This window comes from Cetorhinus maximus, chromosome 5 (genome assembly GCF_964194155.1).
Source record: "Cetorhinus maximus chromosome 5, sCetMax3.hap1.1, whole genome shotgun sequence".
NCBI classification, from domain to species: Eukaryota; Metazoa; Chordata; class Chondrichthyes; order Lamniformes; family Cetorhinidae; genus Cetorhinus; species Cetorhinus maximus.
The window spans coordinates 149433759-149449477 of NC_135883.1; the positions used below are offsets into that span (position 1 = coordinate 149433759).

The 15719-nt window shown below is 43.4% G+C and overlaps 1 protein-coding gene across 2 annotated transcripts in view; it reads left to right on the plus strand.

Annotated features, from left to right (window-relative positions):
- Window positions 1-1371: 1371 nt before the first annotated feature.
- The window catches only part of cyp1b1 (cytochrome P450, family 1, subfamily B, polypeptide 1), a 171640-nt gene continuing 157292 nt past the window's right edge, over window positions 1372-15719 (plus strand). Inside the window, exon 1 of one of the 2 annotated variants that reach the window (XR_013576668.1) lies at window positions 1372-3290. Coding sequence is in view for 1 of the 2 variants with exons in the window: in XM_078542678.1 (XP_078398804.1) it covers window positions 1424-3073 (1650 nt within the window). In the remaining variant the exon portion in view is untranslated. Of the gene's footprint in view, window positions 7837-15719 lie in introns of those variants that run through there. The other variant, XM_078542678.1, reaches the window with a different exon arrangement.

A 15719-nucleotide genomic window follows, 5' to 3' on the forward strand; every position in this document is an offset into this window, starting at 1 on the left:
CGGGAGAAACAGGGCGACAGTGACTCCAGGCATCGGTAAATGTGGGATGGGGAGCCCGGGGGGTGGGGAAACGGGGGGTGGGGGTATTTCTCAGTCAGAATCGTTGTTGCATCCACGGATCAAGTGCGTTTCCCGCTGTCTCCCATTCTCGTTTATTTAAATATCCCCTCCACCCCACCCCGAAATAAAGACTTTTGGTCACCAGACAATTATAGTGAATCCAATGCTGGAAATCTGGAATAAGAACAGAAAATGCTGTTGTTCTTGGTGACCTGACACATTAAGCCCCTGTTTCTCTCACCCCAGATGCTGCCTGGCCTGTTGAGCGTTTTTCTGTTTTATTACTAAATCGGCGGGACGGGGGGGAGAAATAAAGACTGCGAGGCTTCAGGTTAAAAACATCAATCTCCATTTCCAACCCGCTACTTGGAGATAAACATTGCGGTTAGCCCTTTCATCTACGCTGCACAATATAAATACGATAAGCAAACAGGCGGGGGCAAAAGGGAGGGCGGGGAGATTACAGACGGAAACGGTCTCCACTCTCTCTCTCTCGCGTTCGCCCATTAAAAAGCCACCGCTGGTGTCAGGTTATCACATTGTTCTGTGCGAGATTGCATTTAAGTAGCCCCCAATCGCAGCTGGGTGGCGACAGGGGAGTGGCTGGAAGAGCGCTCGCTGTACCGGCTGAGGCGACCACTTTCTTGGGGTGGGGTAGGGGTGGGGGTGGGGGTCGGGGGTGGTTGGGGGAGGGGGGAGAGTTCACACCAGCCCCCTGTATGTGTGTGTCCCGGACCCAGCTCTCTCTCATTCAATCACTTTGACAAGACCAGGCAAGTTGGATGTGCCAAGGTTTTTTTTTTCTTCATTGACGATCTAAAGCGATTGGAGCTGTTTTACTGAAAGAGGGAGGGAGGAGGGAGGAGGGGGGAGGGGGGGGGGGAGAGAAAAAAAAGGGGGGCTCAATCCTTTTTTGATCCTATTCGCTGTGACTTGGTGAACGCTGAGAAGAGTTTGCCTGCTATATGTGTGTCTGTGACGGTGGGACAGTGTCGGCATCTCTCGCTCTGTGTATATATATATATATATAACGTGCTCAAGGTGACAGTGATCTGGGAGAAGAAGCTGAGGCTTGGACACTTGGTCAGTTGGTTCCCTCGACCTTTTTTTTCTTCGTTTGCCACAGTCTGCGTTATGTGCTGCTCAGCAACAACCGGCGACACAGAATTGGCTTAGCACGGCAGGGGAAACCGCTGATCCAAGCAGGAGCATCTGAGGAATATAGGAGCATCTGTTTAATTGCTTATATATATAAAACATATCCTTCTGCATTAGCTTAGGGGAGGTGGTGGGGGAGAGGGAGAAAAGGCTTTTCGACGCGGGAGCAGGAATATGCAGAAGAGATTCAGCCACCAGGACTGCCATGCTTTCCAATAAAACTTGCACTTTTGGACGTGCCCCGGAGAAGGGGATGTTGACCGAGAGCGGGCTGCCTGTCACGCCGAGCGTGCAGCTGCTGCTGGCGGCCGCTCTCTCCCTCCTGCTCGGGCTGCGCGGCTGGTGCTGGCTCCAGTGCCAGCGGCGGGGCTGGCACCGGAGGAGCCCGCCGGGCCCTTTCCCCTGGCCCCTGATCGGCAACGCGGCGCAGATCGGCCCGGCCCCCCACCTCTCCTTCTCCAGGATGGCCGAGAAGTACGGCAGCGTGTTCCGCCTGAAGCTGGGCAGCCGCACGGTGGTGGTGCTGAACGGGGAGGAGACCATCCGCCAGGCGCTGGTCAGGAAAGGGAGAGATTTCTCGGGCAGACCCGACTTCGCCTCGTTCGGCGTGGTGTCCGGGGGCCGGAGCCTGGCCTTCAGGAGCCACGGGGACCTGTGGAGGCTCCACCGCAAGGTGGCCCACTCCACCGTGCGGGCTTTCTCCACCAGCAACCTGGCCACCAAGAAAGCCTTCGAGCAGCATGTGGTGTGCGAGATGCACCAGCTCATCGGCCACTTCCTGCAGCGGAGCCGGGCAGGGGGTTACTTTGACCCGTGGGTCAGTGTGGTGGTGGCCGTGGCCAATGTCATGAGCGCCGTCTGCTTCGGCAAGAGGTACAGTCACGACGACCAGGAATTCCGCTCGCTGCTCTCCAAGAACCACCGCTTCGGGCAGACGGTGGGAGCCGGCAGCTTGGTGGACATCATGCCCTGGCTCCAATACTTCCCCAACCCCGTCCGCAGCGTCTTCCAGGACTTCAAGCAGCTCAACAAGGACTTCCACACCTTCATCCAGGAGAAAGCGCAGCAGCACCGGCGGCTTTTCCGCCTGGACCGGGTCCGCGACATGTTGGACGCTTTCATCCGCACCATCGACTACGAGAAGGTGAGCAGCGACAAGGGCTTGAGGCTGAGCCCCGACTACGTGGACGCCACGGTGGGCGACATCTTCGGGGCCAGCCAGGACACCCTGTCCACCGCCCTGCACTGGATGACCCTCTACCTGGTCTGGCGCCCCGAAGTCCAGCTGAAGATCCAGGAGGAGGTGGACAGGGTGGTGGGCAGGGAGAGGATCCCCACCATCGAGGACCAGCCCCGCATGCCCTACCTCATGGCCTTTCTCCACGAGTCCATGCGCTTCAGCAGCTTCGTGTCCCTCACCATCCCGCACGCCACCACCCGGGACACGCTCCTCAACGGCTACCACATCGCCAAGGGCACCGTGATCTTCGTCAACCAGTGGTCGGTCAACCACGACCCCCAGAAGTGGCGCCAGCCCGAGACGTTTGACCCCAGCCGGTTCCTCAGCGAGGACGGCACCTTCAACAAGGACCTGGCCAGCCGGGTGATGATCTTCTCGGTGGGGAGGAGGAGGTGTATCGGGGATGAGCTGGCCAAACTGCAGCTCTTCCTGTGCGTCTCGCTGCTGATGCACCAGTGCACCTTCACCGCGAACCCCCGGCAACAGCTCACCCTGGACTTCAACTACGGCTTATCCATAAAGCCCAAGGCTTTCACCATCAACGTGACTCTGCGGGACACCATGGAGCCTCTGCAGGCGGCCGTCCAGAGAATCCAAGCCGAGGACAACCAGTAACTTCTGCCTCTTTTGTGAGTTAAAAAAACGAAATACTGAAGAGTTTACAATTTAAAAAAAAACGATTCCAACCTGACTGTGGCGTCCAGGTCCGAGCGCCGCTTGAGGCTTGTTGTTGTTGACTTTAACCCAATGTTGACTTTAACCCACTAGTGGTGTTGCACCTCATGGCTCGTGTGTCAATGGCTGGAGAAAAGGTATAGTTTTTGTGGGAATGGTGAAACGAGTCCTCGTATACTGACCTAAGTGCCTATTTGGGCAGCAAGAAGTGGGCAATAAATGGGGATCCTGTATATAACCTACTCCCAACATTGGCGCAGGGGCGTTTCGGACACAGACTCGAAATCAAACGAGGTTTTAAGGGTGATCGTCCGCGCACACATATCCACACTTGATCCCGAGGTTCAGAACTTAATAACGTTAAATAGTCTCCCGAAACTGCTTTAGGTGCGGAGGGAACACAGCACATCTGGAGTTTGCCGACATAACAAACAGTGACCCCCCCAACTCGGAAAGTTATTCGCTGTGTGAGAGGCTCTGCGCTCTTTCCAAACACTGATTTCAGCTTCCGCCCTTCCTCTAACTGTCCCCATTGCCCCCTTTCGGATTTTCAGTAATGTGATGATTTGAAATAGTGATTCCAAACTGACGGTCCTCAGGTCTTCATTTCCGATGAGTGACCTACCCCGTCCTGTATCGGAACATTGACCGCCCTCCGAACCCAAGCCCAATTCTTCGCTTCCTGCTCAAGGGCATTCCTGCAAGCTGTGAAGCGGGGACAAACCAGTTACTGAGGCCCACTGGCTCTTTTCTGCAACGATTGACAGTGTTTCAGGTAGAGCCGGGGGTTGGAGGTACATTAACAGACCCGAACGCCGCCGCTGTGCTACAATCAGGTTTTCTCTGCGTGTCTGAGGCTGTAAGCTCAAACACAAAGATTTTGATATGTTAATCATGCCTTCCAGTATTATCACCTTATTCGAAGCGGCGTGTACTTTATTCCCGTTCCCTAGAGCTGTTACTTTGTGGGGGCTAAAGCTATGGGCACATTGGATTGGTTGTAGTGAGAGACAGGCTCGCCCACGCACAGTTGCAGCAAAAGCTTGTCAACGTTCAGGACAGGTAGTCGGAAATGGGAGGGAATTAATCTTGTCAAAAATTGCAAGCGGCGTCACTCCGGTGGTCTCACTTGGAAGGCGAAACTGCTTCACAGTTTGCACAGATTGCTTGCCCCTAAATCGACGACTCAATGCTTTCTTCTGCACCCTAATTTGGCTACAACCTTCTCTGCTGCGCCACCACTGCGCTTAACCAAAATCAAATGCGCCGATCAAACTTTCCGTAACTGGGCAGTCACTGTAATTTTACATTACATGGAAGACATCATTTTTTATCAAGAGTTACTAATAGCTTTGCTCTCAGCGCTTCTCCAGATACAATCCAGTGAGTACCGATGATGACAGTTTTTAAATCAATAACTTTTCTATGATATCACATCATATACATTAAAGTAAAGCATCATATAGCAGTAATGAAGCTGGAAGATCTGAATAAAGCGACGGCCGCGGATCAGGTAGCGGCATCAGACACGCAGTGATTGATTATGTTGCTAATGAAGGTAACATTACAAGAGAGAAAATAGCTACAGTGCAAACGAACAATAATTGTGCTTTTATATGTTAAATGAACCGCTGTACAAATAATTAGAGCCTGTTAGAAATCAATGAAATGACAAGATTTGGCGGGATCTCAAGCTCATGATAGCTACCAGAATTACCGTTTGTTACAGAACAAGAATGTAATTGTGTTGACTGTTAAAAATAATACATTACTGCTAACTCAGTTGATTAAGGCACAACCTGGTTTGAAACTGACTATTATGGAAGACGACTCTTCCACGTTTGATATCGGGTCTGTGCTGTTAGCTGGTCTCAGCCGGAAAAACGATTGGCCTCCTCATGCCTGGGCTATGGCAAGGGGAAAAATAATCACCCACTGCTGATCATTATCCACTGACTCTTGCTGAAAAGTCTAGTTGTGTGGATGCTGACTGGTGAGGTTTGTCCATAATGCTCTCCTGCCGTTGATAAAGCTTCGATTGGACAGGCCCCCGCACGCAGAAATGGTCATTTGGGTGAAGTACTGTAATACACTTCCCCTGTGAATTCATACCTCAGCTACACTGAACACTTTCAGGGGGAAAAGGAAACCGAGTAGCTTAATGATGGAATATGATTTAGGAGACTGTGCTGGAGAGGGGTCCTGAAAATCTGGGGTTCAATTCATTTTAGTATGGAATCGCTGGGAAGTCTATCTTCTGGGAAAAGATTGGATAGCAAAGTATATAATGAAGGTAGCTGCCTAGGTCAACGGGAGTAAATAGGTAATCTTCCCATTCAGCATTTTCATATTTAAATTAGGTACAATACGTTCAGTAAAACAAAACAAATTAATATTTAAGAAACAAGGCAGATACGTTGCTGTCCATGGTGTACATATATTAATTTGACTACTTTCAGGCATCTTCTTTCAAAATACAATATCTGGTTAAATTAATGCTCTAATGCATATTAAGAAAACTGGACTGGCTACAGCAAACTGGACCAAAATTTAAGCCTCAGATGAAACTGTAGATTGTTGGTTGATTTCATCACAGCAGTGGTAAGGTACTTCCCCAGTATGTTAATGTTCCAATCCTTTATGCCTAATCCTCTGAAGTAGGACCAATCACACTGTTAAGACTGTTGAAAATTAAAATAAAAACTTTTCACAGAAACTTCCTCATCATGAAAGTAAATTTTGCACTTCCTTATCTCCATCCTGCACAGGGTTCCAGTTGACCAAATTAATCAGATGCAACAAGGTTTATTTTGGATAGGAGTACATAAATTATAAAAGGGGTTCCCTCATCAGGCAAGGCTAAATCTAAATAAGGGCCTCCAACAGAACTGTTGACATCTCACAGTGCAGTTTCTTTTCTTCAATAGACCAAACAAACAGCAAAACACAAGGGTCAACTGATTATGCAAATTTTATGGGAACTTTGCAAAATGATATAAGTTGCAAAAATGAGGAGGACATTTTCAATATGCAGGAAATCTCCTTTTTTGTCTGTTCATGGGTTATGAGCACCGCTGGCTAGGCCAGCATTTATTGCCCATCCTTAATTTCCCTTGAGAAGGTGGTGGTGAGCTGCCTTCTTAAACAGTGCATCTGGTGTAGGTACACCCACAATGCTGTTAGGGAGGGAGTTCCAGGATTTTAACCCAGTGTCAGTGAAAGAACAGTAATATATTTCCAAATCAGGATGGTGAGTGACTTGGAGGGAACTTCCAGGTGGTGGTGTTCCCATCTATCCGCTGCCCTTGTCCTTCTAGATGTTAGTGGTCGTGAGTTTGGAAGCTGCTATCTAAGAAGACTTTAGATGATTTCAGTTATTCCAGCAGAAATCACCCTGCCATTCATTGAATTTTGAGATCAAATCACCAATATCGAAAGGACCAGTGATTTCAAATATTAATAGTTTGATACAATCTTTAACAATGCTGTTTTCAGCTGTTATATTCAATAAATTTAGGGTACAATGCTGAGTGTCTATGAGAATAATCAATCAAAATTATCTTGAGGCTGAATTAATAAGCACACTTTTAAATTTGATGCATTGCTTTTGAAATGCTTGAAGTCAAATGGATTGACAGGTAATAACCACAGAAAACAAGCTACAAATTCAGGCTAGTTAATGTAGTGATTGTTGCATATTGAAGCTGCCCTGGAACTGACAATAGAGTTGTTACTTGCAAAGATGTAATAATTTGTCTTTGGCAAACTGTAGGTGACTTTATTGGGTATTTTGTGAAGGTAGACTGGAGGAAGTGCATGTGTTTTTAAAACCTTTATGCAACGCACGTGAGAAGTTCAGGAACAGCAATACTTTAAAACAAAATCCTTACCATATAATCCTTTGAAAACCCTTTATTCCATTACTGTACATAGCCATTGCCCAATTGCAATTTATTGTGCCCTGTAATTAAGTATCGTTATTTCTCTGAACCCATACAAAATCTCAGGTGATTGCCACCTTTGTGCAATTTCCAGACTTAGCCTATATCTGTGAACTGCTGTTAAATATTGAAATGTTATTTTTTTTTAACATATTTGTTAGATCAAATAGATATGTTAGACCACTATTATATTATATGACATTCATTTCTTCCTACTCATTTTAAATGTGATTGATCTTTCCTACAAAATAGGAAATATTGTTATATATTTATACATCTGTATGGTTGCAATAACACAAGATACATATGATAAACCTTATTTAAGATTTGTATTTTTATATTGTCTCATAAGCTTTAACACATTTAGATGGCTGCTATAATTTCTTTTTATCTCCAAGTTCAATGTTCCATAACTTAACTTGAACACTTTCATTTTTGTGCTTTGATTATATGCTATATATATATATATATATCAACGAAATGTGTAATATATTTACAGTAATCAAAATCAGTGGTTGTTGATAAAGCTGTTAAATATATAGAATTTTATAAATTGAAACTGTTTCCTAAATTAAGTTTAACCATTCTGTATTTTAACACACAATAAACCCATAAATTATATCATAATTGTGAGTTGTAAATTGAAAAGTATGAACATAGCACTTGGAACATGTTGTGCATTAACATCATCAACAACACAGTACTTAATCTGTTCAGTGGTTTGTGTTTCTTTACTAGGTATTAAAAAGTGCTCTGATCAAACTATGGTTCAACTGTTCTACGACTTAAATGGAATTGATTGATGTTAACCTACTTCTTTCAAACTGGTAAATTATAGTATTCCTTCAATCTACCGAACACTCTCTAGCATTATCATTGAAATAATTTACTAAACATACTGGTCATCTGCTGAATGGTTTAAAAGATGCAATGCTCCAGCTAGAAATCCATCTCAAAAAGGTCACTTTTACCAAAGTGGTGATAGATTGCATAAGAATGGGGTTGAAAAGGAAAACCACAAGTGCTACTATTCACAGGGCTGGGTTGGGGGCATGCTATTGAATTAATGACGGTTTTCTGCAGTGCATTCTGTAGAAAGTATATTCTGAGTACCAGATAGTATATCCAGTGCACCTGTGGCAGAGGGAAGGGATGTTGACTTTAGTGGCAGGAGTGATACTTTTAGCCAGATTTACTGCCTTATAAAGTACAACTGCAAGATATTAAGCCATGGCCATGTTCAGAAGGAAATGGGCTTGGATGTAGGATTTCAACTTCAAACCATTGAACACAGATTTCACTTTGTGAGTAAGACCTGCTAACTCATGAGTGATGGAGTAATTGTAATAAATCTTTCAAAGAGAATGACTGAAACACCAACTTAGCTATGCTAAAGTTGGATCAACTTCATAGAATTTGAAAGTTCTCTTAAACTGTAGATTCTAACCACTAGGATTAGTTTGCACAAACTCATTCTGCCACAGTATTTTTAATAAATATTAGACTAAAAATTACTGTTGATGATATTAGTGGATAAAGGATAACTGAGATTGCGTGATGTTCCTTCATCCACTACTTCATAGTAGGAGATAACTCATTTATTTTAAGTAGGTTATTAAGTAGTGGATGTGGTGCCAATCAAGCAGGCTGCTTTGACCTGGACAGTATCAAGCTTCTTGAGTGTTGTGGGAGCTGCACTCATCCAGGCAAGTGGGGAGTATTCCATCACACTTCTGACTTGTGCCTTATAGATGGTGGACAGGCTTTGTGGAGTCAGGAGGTGAGTTACTCCTCACATGATTCCTAGCCTCTGACCTGCTCTTCTAGCCACAGTATTTATATGGCTAGTCCAGTTCAGTTTCTGGTCAATGGTAACCCCTAGGGTATTGAGTGGGGGATTCAGTAATGGTAATGCCATTGAACATCAAGGGGCAATGGTTGGATTCTCTCTTGGTTGGAGATGGTCATTGCCTGACACTTGTGTGGCGCAAATGTTACTTGCCACTTGTCAGCCCAAGCTTGGATATTGTCCAGGTCTTGCTGCATTTGGACATGGACTGCTTTGGTATCTGAGGAGTCACGAATGGTGCTGAACATTGTGCAATCATCAGCAAACATCCCCACTTCTGACCTTATGATGGAAGGAAGGTCCTTGATGAAGCAGCTGAAGATAGTTGGGCCTAGGACATTGCTCTGAGGAACTCCTGCAGTGATGTCCTGGAGCTGAGATGACTGACCTTCAACAACCACAACCACCTTACTTTGTGCTGGGTATGACTCCAACTGTAGAAGAAGAGTCATATTAGATTCAAAATGGTAACTTTGTTCCTCTCTCCACAGATGCTGCTAGACCTGCTGAGTTTTTCCAGCATTTTCTGTTTTTATTTCACATTTATAAAATATTTGGATATGCACTTGAAGTGAACGCATAAGGCTATGCACCAAGAGCTGGGAAATGGAATTAGGCTGGAAAGCTCTTTGGAAGTCTACACAGTCACAGTGCGTCAAATGGTCTCCTTCTGTACCACATGTTTCTATGATCCTATGTATTCCATAAACAGAAAAGGCTATGCAGATTGAATAGAGGTTAGGAGGTATTTCTTCAATGTTCGAGGTGGAGAATTGGATCTTTCAAAGGAAATATGGATAAATTATTGGAGCAGAGGATGGTACAGGACTATGGGGAGAAAGCCAATTGAATGAGTTTTGGGTTGCTGTAGTTAAAAAAAAACAGCATGGACATGATGGACCAATTGGCCCCCTTTTGCACTGTAAACCTCAATGGTCCTATGTTTCAAACAGCACACTGATTATTTTTGTCTATGTCTTTGCATTCTTCAACTCCTTTCTTTACGAGATATTTACGCAGCTCATTTTTAAAGAGCTATAAAAAGAGTAGCAAACATTTTTGTTGGGAGTCTGGTTCATGTTGCTATAGCTCTGGGTGGGGTGGGGGGAGGGGGGGGAGGTAAAACAATTCTTTGATTTTTTGCAAAAGCAAAAATATCATGGATACTGGAAAAGAAAATAACAGAAAATGCTGGAAATACTCAGTAGGTCAGGCAGCATCTGTGGAGTTAGAAATAGTCAGGTCAATGATCCTTCATCTGTAAATTTCTATCTCGGTTATACATTCTTCTAAAATAGAGGACAAAGGAATGTTATATAAATATGGCAGGCTGGTAGTATCACTAACATAACGTAACACTAACATGTGGAACATAAAAAATATGGACTGGAAAAAGTTTATGCAACACATCATGCTTCCTCCCTCCAAAGGCCCATACTCCAACTGGTGAATTATCAACTCATTATAGAAACATAGAAACTAGGAGCAGGAGTAGGCCATTCGGCCCTTCGAGCCTGCTCTGCCATTCATTATGATCATGACTGATCATCCAACTCAATAGCCTGCTCCCGCTTTCTCCCCATACCCTTTGATCCCTTTCACCCCAAGAGCTATATCTAACTCCTTCTTGAAAGCATACAATGTTTTGGTCTCAACTACCTTCTGTGATAACGAATTCCACAGGCTCACCACTCTCTGGGTGAAGAAATTTCTCCTCATCTCAGTCCTAAATGGTCTACCCCATATCCTGAGACTGTGACCCCTGGATCTGGACTCCCCCACCATCGGGAACATCCTTCCTGCATCTACCCTGTCTAGTCCTGTTAGAAGTTTATAGGTTTCTATGAGCTATAAAGCTCTTATGAAATTTCTCCTTGTCTCGCCAATACAAACACATAAAAAAAAAAGGTAGATGGCATATTTTATGGGAAAACGTAAAGCTGACCACTATGGTAAGGATAATAGAATTTCTATCTCGGTTGAATCTAAGTTTTCCAGTTCTATAAACACAAAGTGTAATTTCAATTATATGGCTACATCTACGTGCTTGCATGTGGTCAATGCACTTCTTTGGAAAAGAAAAAGCTGAGGGATGATCAAAGGAGGTCTTTAATACTATGAAAGGGTTTGATAAGGTAGACATAAAGAAGGTGCTTCCACTTGTGGGGGATATCAAAATTAGGGGCCACTATATAGGATGTACATTAAATAGTCACACATAAATCCAATAGGGAATTCAGGGGAAACTTCTTTAGTGGTTAGAAAGGTTGAGGTGACGAGCATAGAAGCATTTAAGGGAAAAGTAGATAAAGCCGTAAGGGAGGAAGGAATAGGAGGTCATCCTGATGAGGTCAGATGAAAAGAGTGGGAGGGGGTTCATGTAGAGCAAAAATACAGGCATGGACCAGTTAAAGCCTGCTTCTGAGCTGTATTTAATTCTATATCAAGACCTGTATAATTTACACATCTTCTGTTCTTTGATGAAATCATATTCTGTTCTCTAAGTCTCCTATTGCAACCTAAAGTTTCAGATTTGTTCTTGTTATTCTCCAGGATGCCCTCTCAGAGCACTAGTCCTTTGTAAAGTAAGTTGACTCTCTCAATGCATCATTGCCCTTGTAAAATATGTAGTCAAAATTTGGAAATAATAGCCCAAAGGTCAACTTAATGTTATGAAATGGCAGGTGGTAATTGCTGGGCTGACCAAATCCCAAAGGAAAACTTGGCCAAGCTATCAAACAATTTGTAACATGCATTTGTATTATGAGAAAGTATATGCACTGAAGTCAGGTGTAAATATTTCACTACCACTTCTGGAAATTTTAAATATTAAATTAAAACATTTATTAATAAAAGAAAAGAAAGCTTAAACACACAAGATTATAGGTACACAGTTAAAGTTAGTCCTACAACATTCCACAAAAGATTTCTACTTAGCTAGACTCCCAAATAAACATGCCTTTCCAGGCAACAGCCCAAATAGATTCTAAATCTATAAAACATCCAGTAATATTACCACAAGGCACCCACTGTTGCGATAAGGGAGGAATTTCACATGGCTTTCCTCTCTCACTCAACAATGGAAATCAAGGCTTGTAACAAACCCTTGCTTTCTGGAACAAACAAGCACTTCTCTGGGATGGCTAGAGGTTGCTTTTCACAGGTCTATCTTCACACAGTCCACCTTTCATGATCTCACATGGCTACTCACCTTATATAGCTTTCACTCTTTCCTTAAATATATTTTTTCCCCTTTGATCTTTAAACCCATTGTTCTAAACTTTCTTTGGAAGTTACCTTTCCCAGAGTATAAAAACTTTCATGTTGTCATTATGGACAGCACTTCTGGGAAAATAAACATTAAATTTGCTTTATTTATTTATGATTTTTGCCAGTTATAAAACTTCCTGTTATGCCTCTTTGTAATTCAACAGTTAACAATTCACTCCTCACTTATCTCCTAATGCAAATTCCCATTCATCCTGTATCTACTGGAATCTCATCTAAGCTCACCCACCTCCATTTCAAAATACCTGCTTTCACACCTAATACTTTGATTTAAACCTTGCAGTCTGACTGCCTTCAGTTTAATTGAATTAGCCACACACCCACATAGCCCTCCTCAAGCCTGCTTCATAGTATCCCACAATAATATTAAGAAAAATGATATTCTCTTTACATTAGCAATGGATTATATAGCTTTAAACAAATAATTTTGAGAGACATCCCAGGACCTGATAGCATTCTTCACAACTACCTCACAATGAGTAGATATTTTCAGTGTGCCATTCAACAGAAATACTTTCCTAATTCCATTTTCCAGCAGATAGGTATCCATGTTATCCACATTTCATGCTTCTTGTATTGAGTGCATTACTTCACATTTGCCAATGGCACAATTCTTAGCCCACCTACTTGGTACAGGGTACCATCAGTCTTCCCTACAGTAATCACATGACTACTCATCAGCAAATTTTACACTAAATGCTGGCTAATTATGAAAAATGAATGGCAGAACAGATCCCTTTTGGACTCCATTGTTTACTTTCCTCCATCTTTTCCATTTAACAATATCTCACACTTTCAATGGTAGAAATTCCATACAACTTTAATTTTCTTGATTTCAGTGTTGCGGATGTTTATCAAATACCTTTTGAAATCCAATTATGGCCCTTGTCCTCCAGTTTAGTCATCTCAACAAGGAATTCGCTTCAAATGGAACACCTCTTACCCCTTGCTAAAGCTATCTCTAAGCAATTTGATCTTTTTCTCTTTTCTGCGAATGACTTTCTGCTCTTCTCAACTACTCCTCGCAGCCACTGCTGATGGTAAAAGCTGAAGTCATTAAAAATTCCACTTCAGTTTGACAAAAAGTCGTAAGGCTATAAAGTCTTAAAGGCAGCAAATGAATAACGAGTTAACAAGTTGTATCTTTAATCAAAGCAATGGTATTCAAAGGAGCGAAGGTGAGAAACAGGTGAATCAGAAAGAAAGTTTCTTTGGACCAGGTCTCATCTGATTCTGTTGTTGCGTAACCAATTATGCTTCTTGAGTTTTGTTTATTGCATCTGTTTTACTGACCTCTACCATCAGCTAATGGGAACAGTTTTTCCTTGTCTTTCATATCCAAGCTTGTCACAATCTTGTACAGTTCTATCAAATCAACCCCAACTTTTCCAACTTAACCTTGTAGGTAAAATCCCCCATCCCTAGAACCATCCTGGTAAATCTCCTCTGGACCTTGTCAAGGAACCTTAAATCCTTCCTAAAGTGTGGTGACTGGAACAGGATGCAATTCTCTAGTGATGGCCTAACCAGAGTTTATACAGGTTTAGTCTTACTTCTCTGCTTTTGTACTCAATTCCTCTATTAATGAAACCTAAGATCCCAAATGCTTTGCTAATCACTCTCTCAATATCTCCTGACACCTTCAAAGGTCCATGCACATGCCACACTGTCCCTGCACACTCTTTAGAACTGTGCATTTAGTCTATATTGCCTCTCCCTACGCCTTCTGCCAAAATTCATTACCTCACACTTCTCTGTATTAAATTCCATCTGCCACTTGTCTGCCCATTCTGCTAGCCTAGCTATGTCCTATTGCTCACACAAATCTTTCACATAGGCTGGCCAACAGCTATGCTATTTCACTATTTAAAGGCTTTCAAGCCTGCCAGTATTAAGAGTACTGCACTTTGAATGACCAGAACTTGTATTTAGAGGGCATAATTTCAATGTCTGCAGGCAATATGAAACTCGAAATGTAGTAAGCAATGGATAGCAGAAGACTTTAGGAGTACAGGTAAAATGGGCAGATACATGGCAAATGGAATTTAATGCAGAGAATATGAAGTGATGGTGGGAGGTAGGGAATTATAGGTTACTAACCCAGCAAAGATGAAAGAACCTGTGGTATATGCTTAGGTCTGGATAGTGTATGACTTGAAGGGGAGAATCGGTGTTTCCGTAACTTGGTCTTCAGTTTTCTTGAGGTTATCAAAGTGGGGTTGTGGATTGGCTGCAGCGAATCTTGTAGGTTCTTCTCTTCTTCTTAGACAGTCTCTTGAGATCGAGGATGACCTGGTTTCACTCTGCTTCAATGGGTTCTGAAATGGCTGCTAAGTCCAATGAGTGATTTGGAGACTTTGACACATGAGGAGCAGGTGCTGCTTGAAGGGTTAGGTAGATGTGTTGTTTGGGGGTTTGAGCACTCCTTCCAATGCCTCAACATTGCTTCTGCACATTCTGACAAAGCCTTTTTATGTGCTTGGTGCTTTCCTGAATGAACGCTCCACATTTTGGTTAGTCGCAAGCCAGGGACTTCCATGAGTCTGTGGGTATGTTTGAAGTCTTCAGGGATCTTGAGGACATCCCTAAAGTGTTTCTGCTGTCCATATGGCAGTGTCCTGCTGTATCTGAGTTCTGAATGGAGCAGTTGCTTGGGGAGTCTAATGTCAGGCATACAACTGATATCTCCCATCCAGTGGAGCTGGCTTTGATTGATTAGCGCCTCGATGCTGGGAAAGTTGGCTTGAGACAGAATGCTATGTTGGGCTGCCTTTCTTACCACTGGATACAGGGGAGGTACCGGAGGACTAGAGAAATGCAAACGTAGTTCCATTGTTTAAAAAGGGATCAAAGGAAATGCCAAACAATTATAGGCCAGTTAGTCTTACATCGGTGGTGAGCAAATTAGTAGAATCAATCCTGAGAGATAGGATTAACTGTCATGTGGAAAGGCATGGACTAGTCAGGGATGGTCAGCATGGATTTGTTAAAGGAAGGTCTTGCCTCACAAATTTGATTGAATTCTTTGAGGAAGTGACAAGAAGGGTTGATGAAGGTAGTGCAGTGGATGTTGTGTACATGGATTTTAGCAAGGCATTTGACAAGGTCCCACATGGCAGATTGGTCAGGAAAGTAAAAGCCCATGGGGTTCAGGGTAATGTGGCAAACTGGATAAAAGGTTGGCTTTGTAACAGGAAACAAAGGGTAATGGTCGATGGATGCCCTTGCAAATGGAAATTTATCTCAAGTGGTGTTCCACAGGGCTCGGTGTTGGGACCCTTGCTGTTTGTGTTATATATTAACGGTTTGGATGTGAACGTGGGGGGCACGAATGGGAAATTTGCAGATGACACGAAGATTGGCCAAGTAGTGGATAGTGTAGAGGATGGCCATAATCTCCAAAACGATATAGATGGGTTGGTGGAGTGGGCGGTAAAGTGGCAGATGGATCTTAACATAGAGAAATGTGAGGCCAAACGTTTAGGGAGGTCAAACAGTTACAGGGATT